A 26,788-nucleotide genomic window follows, 5' to 3' on the forward strand; every position below is an offset into this window, starting at 1 on the left:
TTTTCATTTCCTATCAAAATTATTTTTGATACATTCATATATATTACTGAAAAATTGAATATATAATTGTATTATACAATCAATTATAAAATAATTTAAAAAGTTTCAGCGTTTTTTGACAGGATATTTACAATTTTACGTCATATATTACTTGACTCTGGTGTAAAGTCAATTTCTCATACAAAAATAGATGAATAGGCTACAAAAAATTATGGTAAAATCGGTGCTTTGTTAAAATAAATTTTAGTAATTAATAACTAACAACCATTATATCGCGTTTTCTATAAAATAAATTACTGATAAATAAGCTAATAATAATAATGAGCTCTTTGCGAGCTCTATGTGTGCGAAGTGTGCGAGATTTCCTCAAGCACAATCGCACAATACATCAATAAACAAGTGACCAAGATTAAATATTTGTCATAATTAGTTTTAGTCCATCCATTTTAAGGCAACGTATCTACGAGATGTAATAAATTTATACTATAATTTATTGTCATAATTCAATATGCACCAAGATATATTTGCTCTATATTTGATTAATCGTAGATTCGTTACCTCAGTAAAAAAAAATTCTGACTCACCAATTAATCCGATGCGCAACAGGCGGAGTTATTCACGTAGCTACGATGATACTGTAACATACAAACATAAAATTCAAATTAAAGAAGCGTTCAAAATGATCAATATTTCAAAAGATAATTCTTACGCGCCTCTAATTCGTTTTTCAATAAAATATTTAGCAATGCGTACAATTATTATTTATTTACTGAAAAAGATCTTTTACAAGAATTAGATAATTTCTCTTTTTCTAATTATTCTTAACTTATCAAAATAAAACAATTTAAATAAATGGAAAAGAATTATTATGTAGATGATATTCACCTCAAGGTTGCTCCGCTGAGGCCCGATGTCTCTCCCAGACCTCCTCCTTCTCTCACCTCTCACCGCACAGGACACTCGCGAGAAATACTCGCGGATAATAAACTACAATCGCGCGTCAATCACTACGTCAACTACAATCACTCGTTGAACGTCGGTACGAGTCGCGGCGAAACGTTGTCGCTCGTGTAAGTAATTTCTTTCTCGCGAACGAAAAGAAATCCTCCGATTACAGAGCGTGTGTGTTGCAAGCTGAATGTACGCCGAATATACTGTTTCTTCTCGTGTCGACTACAACGAGTGGCCGCAGGGGGAAGTGATCCGCGCAGTTCCTTGGACCGAACAAACCCACGGCATTAACCCGAGTTCCCGACACCGCGGACATACACACACAACTACACATACTCGCGTCAGTGCAATTGAAAAAAGACACGCCTCACGGCTCATACTTGCGTCGCGTCAATGCAATTGGAAAAAGACACGCCTCACGGCTCATAAAACTATTGGTTCGCCCTGGCCGTTTTCGGGGCAGTATTGCCTGAAGACCATTAAACATACGATGATAATTACAACGAGTGGGATGGCTGAAATGAACGCCGAGTGCCGTGCTGGACGCCCATACGTATCACCCTCCCGCTCCTCCCGGCTGTGATTTGACGGGTCTCCTGCAATGTGCCGTGATCGGTAAGTGAATTGTGCATGAGAGACAAATGATTCGAAGCGCGATACCTACATCCCGAATCTTTAGAATCGTTGTCCCGCGTGTCGCAGTGAGACGATAACCTCGGAATTCGTGTTGTATCTCTTGCCTCCGTTTCGATTTCTACTTCGAATGAATGAATCGTGTATGGAAAGACGCTTCGGTGAATAGCTCGAATCTCTCATTAAGCACGGGAATTAATAATCTATTGAGTAATTAAAGAGAATGATCGCGCGTTTGGCGTTCTCACTTTACTTGTCGCGATCGCGAACGAGGGAGTGAGCTAGCTTGCTCCAAAATTCGTATGAACTATGAACTTCGAGAGTGCGAATTAACAAGCTCAACCGTGTGTATGCGAATACAATTTCGTTTTCCGTTGAAAAACACACGTAATTTCCTCGTTCACGTAAGATTCGTTACGTTTACAAATGTTTCAAATTTATTTGTATGTGCTCCTAATCTAACTTCGTAGAAAATTAAAAAATTTCGTCGCGATCGTTTTTGCAGCGCGGTGATCGCGCATACCATAAAAAACGATAAACCGTCGTCGTCAAGATACTTAAAAATTATAAAACATTTTCTGTTGCATGTTCCCCAAATATTATTCGTTTTACTTACAAAATTTTCCATAAAGGCCTATATTGTCTCGTATTCGGATTTTTAAATTAATAGGAGATACATATCTCTGATATTTGAAATAACCCAGACAGCACGTACAAAAGCGGGACATAAGACGTTTAAAAGACATCTTTTAGACATTTTTTTAGATATCTTACGAAAAAATGGCTAAAAGACTTCTTATATGTCCCGATTTTGGACATTGTGCTGTCTGGGAAGTGTGAAAGTGAAAGAAGAGAAAAAGTGAGAGAGGGAGAGAGGGCTATTAGATATTTAACACATAATATAAATAGGTATATAAAATAAGTTAATATATTTGTCGATACATGTAAGATATAAATATTCAACTGATCCTCAACCAATTACAATCGAGAATATTTATATCTTACATGTATCGATAAATATTAACTTATTTTATATATTAATATATCTATATACAAAATATATATTTATATTTTATATATAAATATCTACTTATATATATATAACAGCCCTCTCTCCCTCTCTCGCTTTTTCTCTTTTCGACAATGCCGATAAAACATCATTTTGGTGCGCGTCCGTGCTACATCTGCAAAAACTGCAAATGTATATACATCATATATATATACATATATTACATTTGCTGATGTAGCACGGACGCGCACCAAAATGATGTTTTATCGATAGTGTCTGAAAATGAACGTGGCTACGTAGTACCAATTTTGAAAATAGATGTACTGGCGGTAGTGTATGTACAGGGGCTTAATTCGACCCACGAAAAAGGCCGGGATGCAGTTTCTCTCAGGCTTTTCATCTCTGCCGCGGCTAATCCAACTCGCTTTATCTTATTAAACGATTCCAAATCGAACACGTTTGTACAAACTTTTTTCTTCATTATGATCAATGTTCTCACCTCTTATATTTATTAAACTTTCCTGAATCACCCTGTGTAGATACAATAAAAATGATAATAACAGAAAATGTTACATAAAAGTTAATTGTAATATTTAATGTGTTATATTGAAAAAAATTTGTTGTACAAAACTATTTTAACATATCCAGTTAAAAGAATAAAATAATTGCAGTGCATTGCAACATAAATCGTGTTGATTTCCGTAAAAAGAATAAAATGACTGTTTAGGTGAATAATAAATGTGAGTGAATAATAAGGGTTTCTTAACATTTTATAATTTTAAAAATGTTAAAAACGTTTTTTTTTTTTTTAAGTGTTGAAGTAAAAAAATTCCGCTAAATAAAAAAAAGAAAATATGATAAACATTTTTAAACCCATCAACATAATAAAAGATATTTAAATAATGCAGTTGAAATGTGAATAATATATCATACCAATAAAACAGTTTTTTTTAAATAAAAGTACATATCGTTAACAACTTTATCGACAACTACATGGAAGTATTGAACGACGTGTATCAAATTCGTTCCCTGATTTATCAGTTGTTATTAATAGTTAACATTTATATTTTATCTGTAGAAAAGCACAGAAGATATTTAAATAATACCTAATTGACATATTTCTAAAATATGCAGTTTTAATGTAAGTACTTTAACAATATTTCATAATTTTAAAACAGAATTATAAGGTTTGGTTCTAAATATATTCTATAGAAGAAAGATGATGTGAGAAATCTCATATTGGAAGAGACAAAGATTAAAGTGTAACATACCTCATTAGTTTTTTTATTGATGACATGTATAAATACGTGCTCTATATAGGCATACTGGGCGTTTTCCGTTTAATAAAAATAATTACAGCGAAAAACGGCGCAAAAAGTGTAATATCAAATCGGTAATACAGTATACGACAACCATCAAGGTTGATACATGGTAAAACCACCTTCGAAAAAACGTATAAGTCGAAAAACTTCGAAATTACGTATAAGTCGCATTTCTGGGTATAAAGTACTATCGATATTTATTATTATAGGAAATACAATTGATTAATCTTTAATTGACAGGCAGCGAATGTAGGGTTATATAAAAATTTGCGTTAGGAGCCGCGCAAACTGGATATTTTGGTCCGTGCTTATAAATTCATCGCACTGAGACTTGTCCATTATATAAAGGGTTTCGAAAGAAAATGCAAAAACTTTTAGTGTTATAGGCTCTTTGGCACGACTATCCGGATATGTTTTAACATCCCTTATTGATTTCCGAATTTATAGCTTCTGAGCTACGTTCGGTAATATAGGGCTATCAAAAGCTTACTTTCTAGCGTGCGAAAAGGATTTTCATGACAACTTTTTGTTCACACTTGACATATACATATTTATCCTAGCTTGTGATATCTGTTTATGTATAGTTGCGACGATATTCTCGTTATAATTTGAGTCATTCTAGTTCTCAGAGTTTTGTGGATTTCACCGCAAAGAAAAATGTCAGAAAATTTGTCTATCCGTGTATAAACCGCAGTTATTTCTACTGTTTTTATAACATAGCAGTTCTAAAAGAATAACTTTCTAAAAAAAGAAACGAAATAATCCGAGATTACGCTATCGCAGTTGGTACTATTTCAACTTCTTGTGAAGTGTCACTTAGCATTAAAGTAGCCGTCGTTTGCTGCCGAGAATTCTGATCGATGCCTCTGGTGCTCGGCGGAACGTACGTCCACCATGCCAAGAAGAAGAAGAGCAGCGAAGCCGCTTTCCCAATAAATGCCAGTGCGAGCATGTATCTATGTAAAGAAATTGTATTTGAAAGACTTCGGATTAACCCGCAATTTATGTACACAAAAAAAAAGAAGTATCAAAGCAACTTATATGTATACCCGTATATATACAATCTATAATTTCGAAATAAGATTGTATTGCATTAAACAAAAAAAACTTGATGCTTGAATAAAGTTATTTATATATAATTAAACAAAGTTTTATTTAATTCAACCCAAAAAAAATGAAAATTTTTATAAAAAGATTATAGATTGTTGCGTGTATATATGAGTATATAAGTTTTGATTTAACACTTCTTTTTTTCTCTATAAGATCCACTGTTCGTGTAATTTACCAACCTGCTCATGTAATAATTGTCATATACGAGGCAAGCCCCTCTGCCATCGCACGTCTCGTTCCACAAGATGCAAGTGTCATCTATAAGAGCGCCAAACACCATAGGTGCCGGTATCGTTCCTAAAATCCGAACCTTGATCCACTGTATGCCTAAAGCGAACGATCGCTGATCGTCGCGCACGACCCTCAACGTTGACGAGAGCGCCGGCATTGTGCAGAGAAAAGTCATGAACATATTACAAAACGCCAGGACGATAAACAGCCACAGATACGAGCATGAACTCGCGCAGGTAGTATTGATAGCCTCGTACTGGACAACGTCGCCGGTATCGTCGCTCGTCAAATTCATCGCCGGCACGTGTATACAGCTACAATCCGTGTATACCTAAAAGAAGAAACGTCACGACATTTATTCGCCGCGTAAAAATGAAATTCCGCTATTCCAGAAGTATACCAGGCCAGGGGAATATAGTTATATACTTTGACATTGTTTATCGGCGTTTCCCGATAACAGCCAGCATGACAGGGCGAGTAGTACGTGATTCCATCGACACCGCATATAGGGTCGAATTGCGATCTGGAGCAGCCGCAGCCGTTATTGCAGGTGTTTTCGAGAGATAACGCGATCTTTCTGTAACGATACCATCTTTGTGTAACAAGTAAACGAGCCACTTTTCTAATATGCTAAATCCCATTATCATTAGGATAAATCTATATCAATTGTACAAACCTCGTGATGTTCTGATAAGGAACAGTCAATCCGGCAAAGTCTAAGTTCGGGCAGTTTAAAGCAAAACACAGCGTGAAAGCGATGCAAGCGGTTGTAGCCAGCAAACAAAATTTCAAAATGTCAGAGCAGGGCAAGTTTAAACGTTTTATCAAATAGCCGCCGAGAAAAGTACCGCCGCCTCCCGCCGGTACAGTCACCAATCCTGAAAAAACCATACTTTGTAATATAAACAGTATAGCGGTAATTAATCAACATGTCATCAATTGATACTTGTTAAAACTTCTTTACTGTGATTTGGCGCGTCACTTTCTTTCATATCGAATTATTTTCGGAGCTTTATGTAAATGATTCCACATAACGAGCCGCGCTTATATGAAATTCATGCTATATCTATACTACGATAGATTAATTGAATTGTGATATTATTCACCCATCAGCAACGCGGCCGAACTGGCACTGACGCTGAATTGATTTTCAATCAGTTTCGGTAGGAAAGCGGCAAATCCGGCGATCAGCAACCCTTCACTGGCACCTGCCAGGTTCAGCATAAAAAATGCCGGATTTCCAAGTAATTCGGTCAAAGCGCGCGGCAGCTCTCGTATCTTGGAAAACGCTTCCCCCGTCGCCGCGGTGGAAGATCGAGTCGACTTCTCGTGCGCTTCTGACACCCTATCCTTGGCTAGTTCCTCCGATCCTATTTAAACCGTCCGATCTTTTTACAGAGTGCTTGGGTGTATACGTTTACCGAACATCTACCTGATATCTCCAAGTTTATTTCATTATTATTTTATCTAAGAGTGTATAAGGTGAGAATAATCGTACCGGGTAAAACTGCCGGGAACGCCAAAACCGGTATCGCGATGACGAAGCACATGACAGCCGCTGCCAAAAAACCGATCCACCATGCACCAATCCAGACATTACTATCAGAAGTTAACCCAATCCTAAAATTCAACGGTTTTAGGATGCGATAGATATTCGATAAAGCATATTGGCAAGTCTTTTGCCTTTGGAAATATATTTAGCATTTCATTCTATATATATAGATCTCGGGATTTCGATACTCTCTATTTTGAGTTCCCTTTTAACGGTAATGGATGTAAATATGTGCAAGAACGAAAGTAGAACATCTCGATGCTCTCATTTTTATCTCGGCTGAATGAACTGACGCGAAAAAAAAATATCTGACCGATTTTTCTCCGCCAGAAAAAGATGTGCACCTAAGAGATTATTTCGGGCGTATTCGGGATCAACATGTTCTCGTTTAACTTTTTATCTGATGATGATTTAACGTTAACTATTCTAATTCCGCGCAATCAGAAATTCTCGTCCAACAAAGCTTAAACTTAAACTAACTTCTTTGATTAATTGCCAGTGCGAGATGCAGCGAACGTCCCTCTTGCGTGGCTTTTCGACATTGATGACACGATCGTTTAACCGAATAAAAGTAATTTTATCAAAGCTCGATGTAACGTATAATTGATTAATTAAAACGAAAATATATAATAATAAAAAAAAAATATCTTTATCGCAGATATAAAAAAGTATGAATATACCTTTCATTGAATATACCAATCTATATAGAATATATTTCTCGTAAAATCGAAGTTTACGCAAATCATGTTATCCAAATAAATATTAATATCAATAACATAAAGGATTGTTGAATATTTTGATAAATATTAATTACGAATGTTTATTAAGTGTTTCCAGAGCCAGTAAAATTATGGAAATATATTGATAACGCAGTGCTAAAATTCTCTGAAAGGTAATAAATACGATAAATACGAAAGAGAGGATAGGACACTTGATGCGAAAGAATCGATACTTGGTTCGAGAAAAGGAATAATTTATATAACGCCCGAAAGCCATTACTAGAGAAACGACACACGACCATAGCTATAATGTAACGCAACTTATCGCAGGAACTTGAAAGTGAGAAAGCGGAAAGGTGCACGTAGAGAAGTCATTCATTTCAAGCCAGCTTGAAGCCAGCTACATCTGCCGCTGCTGCATCTCCGGCATGAAACTTTTCATTTACCTGCGAAATTAAACGCGGCGCATGCACGAACGACTCTACGTGCAGCGATACGGAGAGCCGTATACCTATTACGCGAATAATTTCGCCTTATTTTTTGTGTCCTTTTTCTTGAGAAATCTCGTTTCTCGTAAAACAACAAAGATGTAATTGCAATCGCAAGAGCACCATTAATTGTAGGGATGCATCGCGATTCATTTCCATTTTATTCATTCCTATATTTCGCGTAAATAAGGCTTCGAAAAGCGCGCCCGCGCGCGTGTATGTATGTGTATGTGAAAAGATGCGGGAAAAATCGTCTCTTCGGCTAACGATTAATTTGATTCTCGCGCGGTACAGAATGACTCAACGGTCGACGAAAGGGTGCGCGTAGCTGTGGGGAGAGTCCTCGGGGAGACGCGTAGGACAAATGGAACTTGATTGTGTCCTAAGTGCTGAGGGGGATGAGCCAACAGTTTTGAAGGGTAATATCGGCGTCGTCGTCAAACATTGGTTCGCCACTTGACATTTTCCCCACGGGATACACTGTATATCGATGGAGTTACACGCGCTATTAATCTCGGCCCATTATACGCTCTAATAATCCTGGGGAATATTTTTAACGGCGCGCGGTGCATTAAAGGAGCGTGTGTGTTTGCGTTTTCATGCCTCTCGGCTAAATATATATATGCCTTTTTCGAGAGAGGCGTATCGGGTGATACGACAACCGGGTGTCGAAACCGCAGAGTCGTCGTTTGATAATTACTCTTGAAAATCAACTAATCGGATCAATCGTTTACGCGCGCGCGCTTGCGCTACTTAATCGAATGCTTTATGTATTATCGTTTTGCAATCGATATCGAATTTCCCGCAAACTACCGGCACGGCGTACGCACATCGCTCGAATACTAGTGGCGAAATGAGGAATATGCGCATTTGCATACCATCAGATCGGTGAGTTATTCGCGTTCGAAACCGCGCGCGTCGACACGCGCATTATCCGTATCGTGTCCGTACATACACGGCGCGGCGGTGTGTACGCGTATATTCGGTCGTCGGAGAGATAGACGCGAACGACCGATAAATCCTCGCGAGAATTTAATAAAGTTGCCGCTGACGCGCGACTAAACGTTCTCGTGTGTTATCAGGGAAAAAAAAGGTGTGGGAAATACGTTTAGCGTGACAACGGGAAGAGACGAATTCCGATGCCGCGGTCGTTACACGTTTTTCCCCTGTCTTCGTTTGACGCGACTACATTCTGTAACTACTCATTGCACAAATAAAACACCCCAACGAACTCTCATTCTCTTCTTGAGGAAATAAAGATATCTGAGATATATATATTGTTTAATAACAGAAGATAGCGCGCGCCCGTACATCTATTTAAATATTAAAATACTTACGTTGAAGAATCCACCGTAAGAAAGTCTGTATAAATTTTCAGTAGTTCGCCACCGACAACGTAGCCTAATGCTGGTCCTATTATGGCCATGGTATAGTAAACACCTGGACACACGATACATTTTGTTTTATTAAAATCAATCGAGAAAAAGTTGACATATACACTGAGAAAAAAAAAGTTGTTAACTTATAACTAAAAATGAGTTCAACTGATTACTATTTTTTTAATTGAAATATTTAACTATTTAAAGTTTAAATACGACATGTTTTTAACATGATGTAATTTGACTTAAATATTTCAATTTAAAAAATGGTAATTAATTGAAGGCATTTAATTAAGTTAACAACTGTTTGTTTTTTTTCCAGTATGTACTCAATACAAACATATGTACTTGAGTTGCTTATGCGCGTCTTACCTAGATACACCGAAGACATTTTCTTCGAAACATTTTCGTCTAGATACGTAACTCCGAGGGTATAAAAGGGTGCCGCACCGGCGCCATGTAACAGCTGAGCTACCAGAAATATGGTTAAGTACACGCCACTGTAAGGCTCTAGCTCCGCTTGTACGGTAGATTGATCCGTGCAGGATATCTGAGTGGCCGAAATAATGATAAATCTGGCGTCGCCGGTTCACTAGGCAAACTACGTAAATAGAAGTGGGAAAAATCGAGAAAAGCACGGTATTACAAACAAGTTTCGATTAGTCGCAACGCACGCATTTAATTACGTGTATTGTGTTTATTATCGATTGTGATGTAAATTTCGTTTAGGAGAGAATTTAACGTGTGGTCTCGACGTGATATAACCGGTGTATTATTGGAAAGGTGTTACGGGACACGCCGCCGCGCCGAGCCGTCTCGATTAAACTTGTCACGTTGGTGATAAAGTAAACCGGATATGTAAATGGAAAATTTAAATACTGTAGTTTAATTTGTTTCGCTTACCGAGTGGCTCGATATATTGCTGACACTTTGGCATGTGTTCTCTGTTTGCTGACCCCCTCTATATGGTCCGGCAAGATAATGCGGAGACGCAAACAGCAGGCTACCTATACCTAAGGCTAGAATTCCTATGCCGATATACCTACGACAGCCCAGAACATCCGATTGAAACAGGGTAGATTTAAACATTTAAAGAATGCGATTAATTCTAGACTGTATTTTCAAAGTCAAATCAAACAAAAAGTGGAATGAATCATTGTTGAATACGCGCTGTTTGACAGTGCTAGCTTTTTTTTTAATTGGATAAAGTAATTTTAGAGAAACTATCTCCAGCCGACGAGGTTCAAGATCTCCGGAAGGGCTATCGATTGTCGATTACGCGGGCGAGGGGTTCCGAGGCGTTGTCGCAGCAAAGAAAACAGGATGGGGGATTAACGTCGGACGGTGTCGGACGGACTGACGTTAGGATTAATATTTATGAGAGTCGTCGCGTAGAAACGATATCGGTATTAATATTAATGCGTGAGATAATGGCGCGCGACGACATACACGTGCGTACCTTGGCTTCGATGCCTTTGCGCGGCCGCCGAGATAGCTCACTGGTACGAGAAGAAGGAAGCTGGCTATATCGTATCCGCCCGCTATCAAGCCGGTCTCCGACGACTTTAGTCCGAATCTCCTTTCTATCGTCGTTATGACGACATTTACAAAACCGTTCACGACCATCCCTGGAACAACGAAGATACGTATGTGTGCGTGCGTGTTGTATGTAACCAATGGCTCATTTGCAACCTATTCGATACCAACTTTATTTGCTGCACGAAATCCGGCAGTTTGTTTTACAATTGAAGAACAATTTTGCGACCCACCGACAAATTCCAATTACAAATTATTATACACGACTTTTCAATAGAGAGCAAAAACGCGCGTGACGTACGGACAAATTCTACGAAATAATGAGAATTTATCAGTCACGCGCGTTTTTGTCCTAAACATACTGTAATTAATCTGTCTTCACGCGATGTATGTTTGCACACTTTTGGGATTTTAATGATATTAATGATATTATAATGCACATAAAACGTTAGTCTTCTTAACTTCTCTTACATTACAGGAACACCGAGTAAATGGCTCCCTTAGGATGCATTTTAGACATATTTTAATCCTAAAGAGAATCACGTCTGGCGAGAAAGAACACTCATTTCGTTGAAAGTTTTATCAGAAATAAATTTCTTACATTGGCGAATTTACACGCTTTTCAGCGACTGACGGATTTTTTCAAGTTTTTTTCTCTTTTCTTCATCGATGTGTTATTCCTTCTTCCGTGATTCTTGATGTATACGCAAACTATAGACATCGGTCGGACAATTTCCTCGTTATCGTCAATCATCACCCCCGTTGCGCTTATTTTCATGTAGAAGCATCGAAATTGCGAATTCAAACGTATGAGTATTACCGTATTGCCCGTGCGATAACATTGTGACGCATCAAATGCTATCAAGGAATTATGTATGCAAAGATACGACTCGCTCGATGTCTTTTTATAATAACGGCGTGCGGGACGATGAGAAAGTCGGTCTGAAAATACTCGCGTCCCTGACACTCGCGTCTAATCTCGGATGATCGGAAGAAAGTTAACGCTTCGCGCACCAACGCTAATGACAAAACTCGAAAGGAGAGACCGAGAGATTGAGGCAAAAGGTTTCATGTCTCATATCTGTCTCATATGTTTAACGTTTCAACTACGGCTGTCGTCAATGGACAAAACGAAAATTTCGCGAAACACGGCTGTCGTCAATAAGCGATTTTACGATTTTAAGATTCGTTCGATTGTGAGAAGGCACGAGAATATATACCCGTAGTTAAAAGACTAAAAATAAAATTGCAGCAAAATTAGAGCAAAATTATCGTCACTGATAGCACTGGTTTCAAAATACGCTATTTTCCAATTAAAAATATTTTCGTTTATTTAAATAGTTCTTAAATTATTTTTTAAAAAACTTTGTATTTTTTATTTAAAAAACTTAACGGAAAAATAATTAATTTTTTGCACCAAACTAATATATTAACCAGTTAGCGTCTTCACAACATTATAATTAAAATTTTTGTTTTTGAGCAACACTAACAGGCTTATCAGACATCGCGGTGAGATTCGCGCCGAGCGAATCTCCGTATGAAAAAAAATCATCAAACTACGTACCTTGCATCGCCCCGGCCCAGCACAGCCAGAAAAGCGCCCATTTCGCAGTGCGAAATTTCTGCAAGTAAATTGGCTTGAACCAAAACCAACCGCATTTCAGATTGTCCGCGGTTCTATCCGTCTCCTTCGGAATTTCCGGCTTTATTTCCGGTTTTCTCGGGCCGTCCCCAAACTGTTCCGGGAAGCTAGACAGGGTCTCGTGCATGTCCGGCACCCCCGACTGTAAATTACATCGGCGAGGATTTATCTCTATCATTTTAGGATATATAAATAAAACATATTGCATATTGCATTTCGGTTTTCCAATATACGCCAACATTTGCCCTGCCAGCCTTATAAAAAATACGATATGCAAAATAAATAGCAAATAGAACGGGTAAGAGTAAATTCAGCGAACTCACGCGGCGTGCGCAAAACGACATGATTGGCTCTAACAATAAATAGAAGAGAATATGCTACAATCTCTGTGACCTACGGTCTCGACTGATAGCCGTCCGTACGCGTTCTGTACGTTTCATATCGCTGATGGTTACAAAACAAATATTAACCAGACGTTTTCTATCCTTTCTTTTTTTCCCAACTCTTCTAGCAAATCGCGACAGAATTAAAAAAAAACAAGAATCAATTGCAACACCGTACAAACGATACTTACGCTGAATGTGAACTTGTCCCTCATAATTGTCAATAATTTCCACGAAGCGAGATAAGAATCTACGTATTTTGCTTAGCTTTTACTAATCATTCTTTTATCTTTCGGCGACAGTCGGTCGTAAAAATCTGGCAAACATTTAGTACTGAAATATTTCATTAAAACATCAACAGATCTCGTCTCATTAGACAGAGATCATTTACACTTGATCGGTCAGAGATCGCGATTTCCGTGAACCTTCTTGAGAGAAACGTCGGCGCGCGGAAGAAATGCAACTTTGGATTAACAACCTCCACTTTATCAATTGATAAGAGATAAGACAGTCAAACACGATTAGTTCACCGCGCTGCCTCTAACTTTTGTCAAAGCTATAAGAGTTTGTGTGCACTTCTTTTGCTCGATGACGAGCATTATTTATTCGAAGCGCCGTTACGTCCACTTTCCATCTTGCGCTTCTTTTTTCTCTTTTAATAATTTCTGTCTGTGCAAAGCTTTAATTACAATTTTCCCAACCGGCAAAGAAGCGCCGATAGTAAAACGTACATCGTTCCATCAGACAGTATCACGAAGATCGTACTTCATCTCATCGAACTCGTCAATTTCGATTTCGCGTAATCGAGAGTCGCAAATTAATAGCGTTTCCCATATATCGATGCAACCGCGAATATCTATCGTTTACACCGCATTTTATCGTTGTAACTTGTAACCCGCGGCCCACAATTTATTTCTCGATTTACTCGCCGGTCCCGAGTTGGTGCACTGAGTGGGTTTTCGTACAGCGCAAAGTAATTTATTGCAGCGAAAAACACGTCTGTATTATACTTCCATCAGGAAAATTCTAATAACCCGCAAACAAATGTCTAGTTCCACGCGCGCACGTTCTTTCGCATTCATTTTTCAGCCGCGTCAAATCGGAGCCGAGGAACGTAGCACGTAGCGGCTAAGAGCGCGCGTCGCACGCGACTGAAGACTGAAGTCCGCACCCACGCTTCAAGCTCGCGCTCGCGCTCCTACTCTCACAGTTTTCCCCGTTGAGTTTAAACGCGATATAGACAACCCCCCTCTCTCTTCCCTTATCTCTCCCCTTTCTCTCTCTCTCTTTCTCTCTCTATCCCTCAACTCACCACCCGCGCTTTTATCACAGACATATACCTTTTCTCCTTTCGTCCCCTTCTACCCCGGTTCTCTCTCTCTCTCTCTCTCTTCTCTCTCTCTCTCCTCTCTCTCTCTCTCTCTCTCTCTCTCTCTCTCTCTCTCTCTCTCTCTCTCTCTCTCTCTCTCTCCTCTCTCTCTCTCTCTCTCTCTCTCTCTCTCTCTCTCTCTCTCTCTCTCTCTCTCTCTCTCTCTCTCTCTCTCTCTCTCTCTCTCTCTCTCTCTCTCTCCTCACCCTTCTTCTTTCTCTCTCCCTTCCTCTCCTATCGTTACCTACGACTTACACTGTACACTCTTCTTCCTACTCTTCTCCAATCCGCTATAAACCATCCCTATACTAAGCTGTTGCTTCGCCATCAAGATGTACGAGCTACCCGATTCCATCCGTCATTTAAATATGATCAAGTTTATTGGCTTTTGCGGAGAATTTATGCGCCTGGCGTAATAACGTAGAGTTCTTTGCGCGAAGCTCCAGCCGACTAATAAGCGCTTAACGTATATGTATGTATGTACGAGGCTCGACATCGTTGCCCGCTAATTAACGAACGCTCGTTATCTATCTCGATCACTCTTTAAAGAGAGATAACACTTCTTTTTGAACATGGTGTTATCTTGTATGAATAATAATATTGCAAGAATAGATAAGGCTAATACTTTTATTTACATTATGTTTATCAACAGCTTTAACTCGATTTAAACTGCCGCGTCCGTTACACCTTTGTTAAATATATAAGCAATTAAAGTTACTTTTGTCAAAATCGTAGACTCAACTATAAATCAATTACAAGATTTACAAAATCGATAAGTGTTGATCTGACTGTGATTGTAAGAAAATTTTGTACTTAAGATTATTACACACTTATTATTACACAATTTTCAAAGACAAAGTTTACAAAATATATATCGAATGTATTTCGGCTTAAAATTTGAATTTTGATTATTTAATTGCCAACGATAGCAATTATATTTTGTTTATCAGAAAATTCCATTCGCTGTGCGCGACTGTTAGAATATGATAAAAATGATCGATGTGGAACAAAACAAAAGATCTCAGATTTAACAAATATGTTTGATTGTAAGGTATTACAGATAAAACAATTAATAAAACAAGTGCACGTACATTTATATGAATTGTATGAGAAGGTATAATTCATAAATCTGCGAAAAAGGAATGGAAAGGAGCGAGCAAGACGTCGATTAGGAAAGTTTCAACATTTTCGCGGAAATGCCCGAAATTTCTTAAGTGCGCGGGAGAGGCGGACAACTGAGAGACAAGCGTAGGTCAGGTCGGATATATCAAACATCGCGGACGCGCCTGAATTTATGGTAGCAATAACGCTGGTACGCAGAGAGGCGAGAAGATCGAAATAAATCACTATGATAATATCGTCTCTTAAAGAGGCTAGAGCACAAAATGCAGGGTTCGTTGAGCAAAAGAGGAATACCCTCACCGTGTAGTGTATTTTGCAATAAAATCGAACTGTTCTGCGATCGATGCGGCGGAAGTAGTCGAAAAAAAAAGAAAAGTTGGAAAACGGCGAAACAACAGGACGGAGCAGAATCATATGCTGACGTCGTTTTAAATCAGGAATTATGCGAGCGTAGGAATGAAAGGTATTCGCCCTCGCGGTGGCAGTTAATTACTATATCAAATTAAATATCACATCCATCTGCCTCGCGGACAGTGATTATTCGCTCGGTAAAGGCGGACGAGCGTTACCGAAAATACAAAAAAAAAAGAGCCACATTACGCGTAATACGTGTGTAAGGTATACATACGTGGAGTGGCATATTTTATTACACAATGTAAACGCGGTCGAGCAGGGCTAAACCGAGATTGCGCATGTTGCACACGAAAAGAGGGGGGGGAATGGAGAGGGAATGAGGGAGAAAATAAATACTCTTTCGGAGACCATCGCGGGTGCGCACGTTTCACAATCCACGCGACCGCTTCGACATAAATTTCGTGGATTTAATAAAGATTCATGGCTTCCGCTCTTGCGAGAGTGTACTACGGCTGCCGTGTATGGGTCTGCTCGTCGGGAAGACGGAGCGAGCGGACGTTGTCTCTTACGACGATCGTTTCACCCCATAGGCGCCGAATTTTCTTACGAAATTTATGCTAAACGCTTCTCGTGCCTCAGGTGTTACGAAGATCCTCGATCGAAGAACTGATGTCGCAATTTCGAAAAATTATTCGAGAACAAACGTATAATTTTTATCGAACAGGAGGAATTTATGACAAATAAATTTGCGACAAACGTCGCAATTTTCTATCCAGACAGGACATGTGTCGTGACGCCTATGACAATAGACAAACAACGACTCGTGTCGATGCTCGAGGGCGTGGACGACTTCGGGCGGGTTACAACACGATGGAGATCGCGAGAGGAAGCTTTTAATAATGTTATAATTTGCGGTCCCCAAGAAGCACAGTTTGTAGCAACAAAGACAAATTAGAAGAATAAAAGAGATAGTCAGAATTAATTTTAAATTCCGATGTTACGCACGAGATCTTATCGCACGTAAACGTCACACGTTCTGTTTCTCCTCGTCGCTTTCGGGCGCGCGGAAGTCGCTCGATGTGTGTCCGTGCCTCTTGATACGCGCATCGCGATCTCTTTTAATCCTCTTATACGAATGCGAGTCACGGCATAAAACCTACTAGCTGACTGAAAAATGCGCGAATGATTGGTCGGTGCATTCCTCGATCGTGTCGTTTCGAGAAATGACTGACATCAGTCGCGATTCGTATAGTCGATTCCTTTATCGATCGGATAAAGGGTCCTTTACACGCGGCGTAAAATATTTCCTGCCTCTCGCGATGATTATCCATCGACCGCGGGATGAGGAGGAAGAAACAAACCGGGGGATGGAGTCGATTTCTGCTGTAGTAATGAAATATACTTTCGCGGCGTCCCCTTTTCGCCGCTCGGTCTTTTCCCGTTCGAAATGAAAACGAGTGTCTCCAAAGAGCTTTGTGCATGTCTATACCGTCACGTTCGATATTCCGGTACGTTTCTTTATGCCGACACACGTTTTCTTCCCTGCGAGGGTTTCCCGAGCGAGAGAGCCGGTAGGCCGTTTCGTGGCGTGCGACATAAAGCGCGCCACTTGCCATTTAGATTTCCTCCGCTTTTGCTTTTTGCTGGGAAAAGCTACACGTTTCAAGCTGAAAACGCGGATATGACGCAGACAGGCAACCGGCGGCGAATAGAGATTTTATACATTCCCGTTGATTGTTGTATTGACGTAATACCCGGTGTAAATATGTAACCCGGGTAGTCGCAACAGCGTAAAAAATTTTTCAGAGATAGATTTGTGTAATTATATCGTAACTAATACAATCGTGTACAATGCAATATATCTGCATTCTTGAAACGACGAGAGAAAATGGAAAGTTAACGAAAAGTCCATCCCTCTAATCAATCGACAACTTTCGCAACAGCGTTTACAGCGTACCTACGTCCGTGACCGATGCATTCCTAACAACTATATTCAGGAGTAACTCGATTTACGGGCGTATGCAAAGTGAATATGCCAAACAGCTTGTTAATGCAAATTAAACGGCACTCAACCGACAAACAGGCATTTCGTGAAGCAGATGCCAATTATTTAGACCGTTCGTTCCTCTCCCGTTCTCATCCACTTTCTCCGACATTGACGCGCGATATTGCTAACAAACGCAAAGAAAAAGTATTTTTTTCTTTCTTGCGCCGTTTCTCTCGAACAATTAGAGAACAATGTGACACGATTGCGCGTGTAACCTGTTCTTTCTTGAAATTCTTCTCTTCCTGAAATTTTAATTTTAGATTATGTAGATTTTATGACAAACACACAGATTTTTTAGGGGGTGTTGTGAAGAAATGACATGGTCTACAGTGGCTACCTAAAAAAAAAGACGCGTTTAAAACGAATAACTCAAAATAACTTTCAACTCAAAATACATACAACAAATTCAATAATTAAATCAAAATCAAAATTTACTAAATAAAAAATATTTTATGAAAAAACGCAAGAAATTGTTAAATGTAGAAATGCTCATTTACGAGATATTATTTTTAGATTCTAACTTATTATAAATAAATAACGAAAGAGATTACTTCGGTTTTTTTTCAGCCTCGTCATTCATTTACAATAGAGACCTTCAAGTAAGAGCCTGGCCACTGATCGACTGTGTGCTGATTGGTGTTGACAAACCATGGCAGAACCAATTCAAAATACAAAAACGAAAGCGTCAAAACGAATTCAGCCTATATTTGTTATGATTTGTCATACAGAACACGTTGTCATGTGTCTCTAACTAATATATAAACTCTATATAGAGTGCATTGTTTTTAAAGCTACCATTATTTGTCAAATTGGCCAGACTCTTACTTGAGGGTCTCTGCTTTATAACATGCCCAAAAACATCGTCAGACCCCACTCTTAGACTTTGTACACGCTTATACATAACAAATCTGACATAATACACTTACAACGAATATTACATAATTATACTTTTTTACATGTTAATGTGCGTTTACAATGGATTACAATGGGTAATATTCGCGATATTGCACTGCAGACATAAACACGTTCAAGTTACGTGTACAGTTTTGTTAAATAAACGTTTTTTTATTACATGCATTGTGCTATTCTGCAAAAATTGTTAGAAGGCTTACATAAAACAAGATTATTTTAGCCCATTTACTCATATAAATTGGCTGATTATTTATAAGTCAGCAACGCAATCTTTGTCTCTCTCCCCCTTCGTCTCTCTTCTCTCTCTTTTCTTCTCTCTCCCTCTCCCTTTATCTCCTTCCATTTTTTACAATTTTTCGAGCTTTCGAGCACGGTCCATTAATTGAGACAATGTCGAAGTACGCCGTGACTTCCGCGTTCTGTGTCTCCCCCTTTTCCATTATTTTCTTTTTTCGACATCTCCGTCGTGACAGGCGACGCTACTTCTCATAATTGCAGCGCAATCGCGCTCGGTTCGCTCTTTTCCGAGCTTTAAGTCGGCTCAAAACTGTTTCGTCCATACGAGCGATGTTACCGAAAATAAGGCATTACAATAGGAATGAAAAGCAAAACCGTGCGTTCGCTACAGCCTACCCTATTCAAGAGTTGTCAGATTTTCTAATGAAAAAAGAACGACGGAAAATAGTACACTCTACTACGTTTAAACTGCTATTTTCAACCGTTACACTAACGTGCATCTTATATCGAAAAGATATATCGCATCCTAAGAAGAATATATACTGTCACAACTCAAAAATTCACAATTTTTAGGAGAGAGGAAAAACAAATTTAATTCAATTTTTTTGAATTGTGAGATAAAACTAACGCAATTACAATTACAATATTTTGTTCTAATGAAACTAGGTTATATAAATATATATATTATATATATATATATATATATATATATATATATATATATATATAATTTTTTACTGTACGTCTACCTGTCATCGCTATTTTAAATTGTCATGTGTAAGCGTTGTATGTGTTTTAGCATAAGTTTAAAATTAGTAATGGGGATAAACAAAGATAGAACTGTACGATCTGATAGTTAGGCAAATTCAAATTATATATTTATATTTGGAGGGGTTTAGTCATAGTGGTGTAAGTCAAATTTTTTTTAAATTTTTTCTCGCGTGCATAGATGCAATCTATACAATATATAAATTGCATCTATGCACACGAAAAAATATTTTTAAAAATTTGACTTACACCACTGTGATTTTTACCCCTCCATTTACATACGTTTCTATAAATAAATCATACTTCTTTTTTCCTTTGTGAGCAGTATTTCAAACGCTTGTTGAGAGGTCATTTCAGTGACGTATTTAGTAACAGACACTTTGCAGTACAAAACGGATATAATGGAATTTCTAACACAAGTGACACGCGAGGAGTTGTTCAGTCATATCGTACAATTCGAAAATGCAACGTTAAAGTTCGCAAGGTGCGCAGTTTGTAGAGAAGAAATTTTGTTACTCTCGCTAAGCAATATTCTAAAATATTTCAGAGAACACTTATTTACACATATAACATTGGCGATAAAGACTATACAGTATCTGAACACTTACAGCAATATTACGAAGACTTACCAAATTATGCGGCAAGATGCAAGGGATGTGGTAATATCTTATTTATATCGAGCCATATGCATTTAGAACAACATTTAATAAGAGAAAGACATAACTGGATAAATCAGAGTCAACATGAGTAAGTGCACATTCGAAAACTTATTAAAATACCAAAAGGTTATAAAATAAATGTAATAATAAAACAATCTGTTTTTTGAAGAGGTCCACTGTGATTCACTTGTCAATTTACTTGTGAATTATACCGACTTAAAAAGAATGACAATGCTTCCGTGCAGCGGATTTTGCATATAGATTTGTGACACTTTATTATAGCACGTAACATTTTAGGCATAAGTACTTCTTATGAGGTTAACTCAAAATCAATTTTTTTTTAAATATTGAAGTATAGGTTCTAATGGAAAATCTGGACGAATAAACCGGGCTAACTAAGAACCAGCGCGGTAAATGATGCGCGAAAGTTTTATTTATATTTATATTTTACATATTTTCCAACCTTTGACTGCGGTCCGGTCCGGTTGGAGTAGTAAAGCTGTGTTTCAAGTCTGACAAATCTAGTCGGCACGCAGTCAAAGGTTGGAAAATATGTAAAATAAAAATATAAATAAAAATTTTTTTGTTTGTGACAATATTTTTCTCGGGATGCGATATGTAAAAAGTACCAATAAATAAATATATATATTTCGTAAGTCTACACCCCTCGTTTTACAAATATTTATTCCCGAAATTAATCGTTCAATCGGAAAAGTCCGGAGGCGTCAATTGCAAAAACCAGAATCGCAAAAAGTAACTATTCCAAAGTCAATCAATCCACAGGGAAAACAGCTATGGAAATAATATCAACGCATATATACGAACGTATTAGATTAAACAGAAGTAATTTCTCTGCAAAAACACACTGCACTCAATTTAGCAAAGGAAAATAAAAGTATTATTGCGTATTTTCAGCGAAAGCAATCATCAAAGTTACAGCAAACGCTAAATAGTTAATCTTCCCTAAACTTTATAAAACCATAAGAATATATGAAAGGATAAAAATACAACCCACATAACAATCTGGCTTTCTACAAGTTTCGTTAAAACACGGATATATGTTACTATATTATCTGTCCGGAGAAAAGCTCGACAATATCTCGAACCTACCAACAGCCTCGCCTTACATATACTTATGCAAATTTTCAGAGTATGCGGATGCAAATTTTCGCAAACACCGTTGGGGCAGGTAAAACGCGCTGGGTTACGGCAGTTGTTTATTCTTTCGAGACACCATGCGATAGGATACGGTGGCAAACTCCTGCCTTATCATCCATAAGATTAAAATAAAGTTGAAGTTTATTAAAGAAAGAAGAGCACAAGACCAAAAATAATTACATGCTTTTTAATATAATATTGATGTAATATTAAAGAATAATAATAGAGGAAGTTTTATTGACTCGACCTCAGAAGATAATTCTCACATTTCCAGTAAAAACGTTTGTGTAACAACAACGTCAGTAAAATTCTTAAAAATTGTAGAAAGTTGTTACAACAATTAAATATTTAAATAGATTTTACCGGAGCTTTATAAGATAATTTAAAATCCTATGCATAGAGAGAAAAGTCCATAGTAATGTTTTTATAAATTTCTTTTGACCTATGTTTCCTACAGAGAGAATGGTTTTATTCTATAAACCATATATAAGAAAAATTAATCAATTTTTTCTATTATTATTCTATATCTTTAAATATTTTTTTAAATACATTATTTAATAATAAATATTAATATAACATTCTCTCTGTAAGAAACATAATTCAAAACAGATACATAATGATTCCAAGTCACTTTATAAAGCTTCGGTAAAACCTTCCGGTAAATTATTCCGTATGGATATAAAGCAATAATCAGCTGCATTTGTAAAAAATTTATCTAAAAGTTAATGTTGTCTCGGCAATAAAACATTAAAATAAACTGCGACATTTAAGTTATTTATTTATGCACTGCAGTGTGGCAATGATTTATTAAATTTAATATTTACGATAGACCGAACGCGTGACTTTTTTTGCCAATTTTACATTCTCTGAAAAATAATTAAGAGTCGAGAACAACGACGGACGAGAAGCCAGATAAATCAATTTTATCTTCCCTCTAGGTACTACGTGGATTCCGAGCATTCAAATTACTCTTATAATAACAATACAGGGTGCAAGTGAAATTCAATTATCTCAATTTCGAACACTGCAAGAACTTCGTGTAAAAATTTTCTTATACTCATCATACATGTCTAAATAATCGTTGTAAAGCAATCGCTAGCTATATTTAATGCTAAACAAAATCTTGTATAATTCATGAATAATTCCAGTTAAAACATATTGTAAAAAGTATTATTATTATAATATTTTTATGAATTACTATTATACTCATAATTCAATACTATTAGACTGTATTGGAATACGGTATATATTCATCTTTTGTATTCATATCTATTGTATTCATATCTTTTAATAAAATTACTATTTAATATTATTAACTTACCGTTGGTTCGACGCCATCATAGCCTAAATTGTATATTCCTGTCATGCTGCGATCTGTAAAATAATAATAAAATTTATTAACACAAATTGATATAAATTATTAATTTGTAAAATAATTATATTATTGAATAACGATTTATTAAATAGTGTTATACCATTTATTTCTGAAAATACCCGTGGCTGACAACATAGCAAAATAGCAGCTAGTGTTATAAATCTGTAAGATGTATTTTTAAAATTAAAATAACATATGACCAAAACATTGAAAATATTGCTCGGATATGTTAATTATCATGTACCACACATAGCTGAAAAAATGACTTTTGCTTTAGAAAATCGATTTTAAAGCGATCGAAAAATGTATCGCTAAAATCAAACATTTTTCACGTATCCTTATTTAAATGTCAAGAGAGAGTAAATGTTTTTGAATGTCGCTGTAGTAGCTTTGTAAGACAATCGTTGATAAATGCAAATAATGCGTAATAATGTTCACAACAATCGGAGTAACAGGATAATGGACATCACTTATTAAATTATTATGCACCCTGCGTGGAATGTGTGTGTCCAGACTTAATCTTTATATACGAATCGAATTTAAGGTTTGTATATGTAGTAGGTCACCGGTGGGAAAACTTTCGATTCTATTATAATACATTTTCTCGAAAGTTTAATACTTAGTAACGTCTTACAATTAGTATGATGAATGTGCACTCGCGCAAGTGAAACGGTCACATGTCCACAAGCATCAATTTAAGGATGTTCCGGAGAGTTTGTCAAAATGCTACGAGGTTAATGAAAATTTAATATTATACTCTGTACTTTCCTTTCAAAGTTCGAGGCCAAATTTCAGATTGATTCATAATTTACATAAAAAATTATCAATTTCTGAATATCCGAGTTTTATAGAAAAAAAGTGTAAACATTAAAAAATGCTACCAGTATAATATTTTACACACAAGTAGATCATCAACAAACAAAAATATGACAACAAAAATTAAAACAATTTACAAAATTTTTTTTTAATAAAAAGAAAGTAAAAGTAACAGTTATATATATACAGTCACTAAATCTACGTCTTTTATATTCTATTAGATTTGCCGTAACCATTTATGTATTTTTTTTTTGTCTTTGGATTCCTAGAGAATTAATATCGGTGTTTTTAGTATTTCCTGCATACTTTTGGTTAGGACGGTGCGTTCTGCATTTTCACGGTCGAATTGATAAGATAGAAAAAATGGTCACATTTTTCTAAACTTAGAATGCATAATGCTTCGTCATGACCGATATGGATTATCCAAAATCCAAAGAGAGACAAAAAAATACACAAATGTATATATACGGTGGATCAAGTGTCGCAACCGAACGTGATTCAATCGAAACGTCTTTCATGTAATTCTTCCATTAGCAATCTTCTTATTTTTTTTCCACACGATTTATTGCATCGTATAATTTTTGCATTACTTATTTATTTATTTTAATTATTTCTTATTCTTTTTCTAAACGTATTTTAAACCGTATATACATTTTTTTACAAAAAGAAACTTTTAGTTTTTGTGAACAAAAAATTTTATTGAATTATTTAAGTGTAATTTCTTTCGTTCTCTTTAATCTTTACCCAACGTTCTGACAGTATTTTTGCGTTTCTATCGTAAAAATATAAACGTATGATAGCCCGAAAAATAAAGATATTTTTTCACGTCCTAGAAAGATGCAAAATTTTACTATTTAAATTGTTTTGTTCACGGAAATTACCCGCAAAAATATCAAACATTTTAATAAATCGCAATTGAATAGAATCGAAGGAAGCGATATACATTCATCGTCGTAACGTTTTTCCTCGAATGGTTAAAGAGGCTGGCACAAGGATACTATAACGTATTGCTTCCAAAATCTATATGATCGGAGAAGAAATCGTGCTTTATCACGAATACGTAATAACATTTATTTCAGCCTGTCGTAATGGCCCTGCCGCGGGCGGGATAAAAGTTTTTATCGTCACGGATTGTTCAATCGTCGCTCTACGCGACTCTTTCTCTTTCTTCTGTCCGATTCTCTTAAAATAATACATACGCGATGTGAAAAATTGAAAAATAACGCGAGAAAGAAAAAACGTCGGAAACTGCTGTAAACCGCGCAGCGTACCTATACCGCGACGATTTCTCGACTCGGCCACGCTAATTATATGAGTCTCAATGGATACTGACGGCGCTTCCGTTAATTAATTTGCGTCTGTCTGTGCGTCTCTTTCGCATCGCTATACATATAATTAATTAACGTAAGCATAGGCTTACGAACAAAACAAAGATGAGAAGTGATTATAGCTGTATTCTAAACGGTAGATGCGTCTTCCGTTTCCTTTCTGCCTTCTGACATTTGACATGACAAGCTTAAAAAATACACGTGCGAAAGTTTACGTAAAACCTAAATCGAATCTATTTTATCATAATAAACATTCAACACTGCTGTATCGTTATTTTACATAATATGTTAACAATTTGTTTATAATATCGTAATTTTGCGCGCGATGTATTTACAATTAATAACGACGTGTGTTTACAATTACAAAATATTTACCGTTATATAATCTTATATTACTCACCGTATTAAAAAATATCTAAAAGCAGATGAATTCGAATGCACACTGAAAATAAAGTTGTGTAATCCATATCGATGCGATGCAACACATGATTATGTAATTCCGTTGTGGCAGGTGACATCCGGCAGAACTCTGTCTTTAGAAAGTAGGGAACTCGCGGTATGTATATGAACGCATCGTGTTTTACTTCGCGTATGCTGATGCGAACGAGTCCACGAGTTCAAGACGACTACCTTGGACGCTCACTAACTAACCGAACATGATGTAGTCTCAAGTCAGTGACTGGCTTCAGAGTGGGGATTATGTCACGTAGCTACGCGCTGAAGCGTAACTTCGCGCGGGGCTCGCTTAACATTTTCAACACGCGTCTCTCTTGTGTGATAATGGATCTATTTATGTTTATATTTATTATATATGTTATATAATTATACATAATTCTTTATTTACATATATATAAAGTATTATCGCGATCTCTTTATATCTGTTATAACATATATTTATATTTAAACAATATTTATACATAAATTTTATATATATAAGTGTAAACAACTATATTATTTTCTTGCCTAATAAATTTTCAAATTTATGTGTCTCAACGTTAATAAATTATACATTATTTATCTATGTCATCAATATGTTATTTGTGTAGACGATGTATATTTATAAGAATAAAATTTTTATCTCTTCTATTAATATATAACTATGCTTATAAAATAATTTGTAATTTTACATACCTATCTGCGTATACATGCATGTAACATCTATAAAGTTAATTTGCGAATAATTATTATTAAACAAGTATTTGGAATAACTCTTATCAATGATTTTTTTTGTTATAAATTCAAAGTCTAAATCAGACTCTTATTTTAATTGCCTCAATTGCCTCATAAATTTAAATAATGTTTGTATTTGCTATTAGTCACTATAGCCATCAGCTATAATAAGTGGTTATTAGAATATTCCAAGAAATACACTTATTATTTGACGTAAGTGTGTTTTTGTAACGATTATATACTAAATCTATTTTTAAGATAAAAATATTCAGTTTAAATACAGAGAAAAAGCTAAATAGCAGGTTATATATTAAAAGCAAATCTTATCAGTTATTTTGTAAATAGCAAATAGAATACTAACGTTATTTGTTCAAGATAGTTTTGTTCTAAATAGGTATACAAATTATTTTATTATAATAACGAATTATTTCTATTCTGTTATCGAAGCAGTAATAGCATTTACTACAGCAGCAAAATACGTTTGTTAAGAATAAACTGTTTTAATTAGGCGATAAAAA

General features: G+C 36.5%; 1 protein-coding gene across 4 annotated transcripts; it reads right to left on the reverse strand.

The window, feature by feature from the left end:
• Window positions 1-3,848: 3,848 nt before the first annotated feature.
• Window positions 3,849-25,739, reverse strand: Oatp26f (Organic anion transporting polypeptide 26F). 4 transcript variants are annotated; one of them, XM_071769713.1, is made up of 14 exons: window positions 25,501-25,739; window positions 23,057-23,118; window positions 22,903-22,955; window positions 12,495-12,714; window positions 10,854-11,022; window positions 10,298-10,436; window positions 9,767-9,944; window positions 9,353-9,455; window positions 6,755-6,876; window positions 6,363-6,626; window positions 5,933-6,134; window positions 5,683-5,833; window positions 5,205-5,587; window positions 3,849-4,871 (listed from the first exon to the last, which is right to left on the reverse strand). In XM_071769713.1, exons 3-14 carry the CDS (start codon window positions 22,945-22,947, stop codon window positions 4,685-4,687), a joined length of 2,163 nt encoding a protein of 720 aa, XP_071625814.1. In that variant the 5' UTR covers window positions 22,948-22,955; window positions 23,057-23,118; window positions 25,501-25,739; the 3' UTR covers window positions 3,849-4,684. The 4 variants fall into 4 exon arrangements, with proteins under 4 accessions (XP_071625814.1, XP_071625808.1, XP_071625821.1 ...); XM_071769707.1 differs by lacking the exon at window positions 23,057-23,118; XM_071769720.1 differs by lacking the exons at window positions 22,903-22,955; window positions 23,057-23,118; window positions 25,501-25,739 and adding an exon at window positions 13,147-14,195.
• Between the last annotated feature and the right edge of the window lie 1,049 nt (window positions 25,740-26,788).

This window comes from Temnothorax longispinosus, chromosome 1 (genome assembly GCF_030848805.1).
Source record: "Temnothorax longispinosus isolate EJ_2023e chromosome 1, Tlon_JGU_v1, whole genome shotgun sequence".
Lineage (NCBI taxonomy): Eukaryota > Metazoa > Arthropoda > Insecta > Hymenoptera > Formicidae > Temnothorax > Temnothorax longispinosus.

Bases quoted from the DNA above. Each gene is read 5' to 3' on its own strand.
- Oatp26f (XM_071769707.1), bottom strand. From the start codon at position 22,947: ATGACAGGAATATACAATTTAGGCTATGATGGCGTCGAACCAACG. The intron at 11,023-12,494 runs GTACGTAGTTTG...TCGTTGTTCCAG, and splicing joins CTGGGCCGGGGCGATGCAAG to GGATGGTCGTGAACGGTTTT. The intron at 10,437-10,853 runs GTACGCACGTGT...GGGCTGTCGTAG, and splicing joins GCAAAGGCATCGAAGCCAAG to GTATATCGGCATAGGAATTC.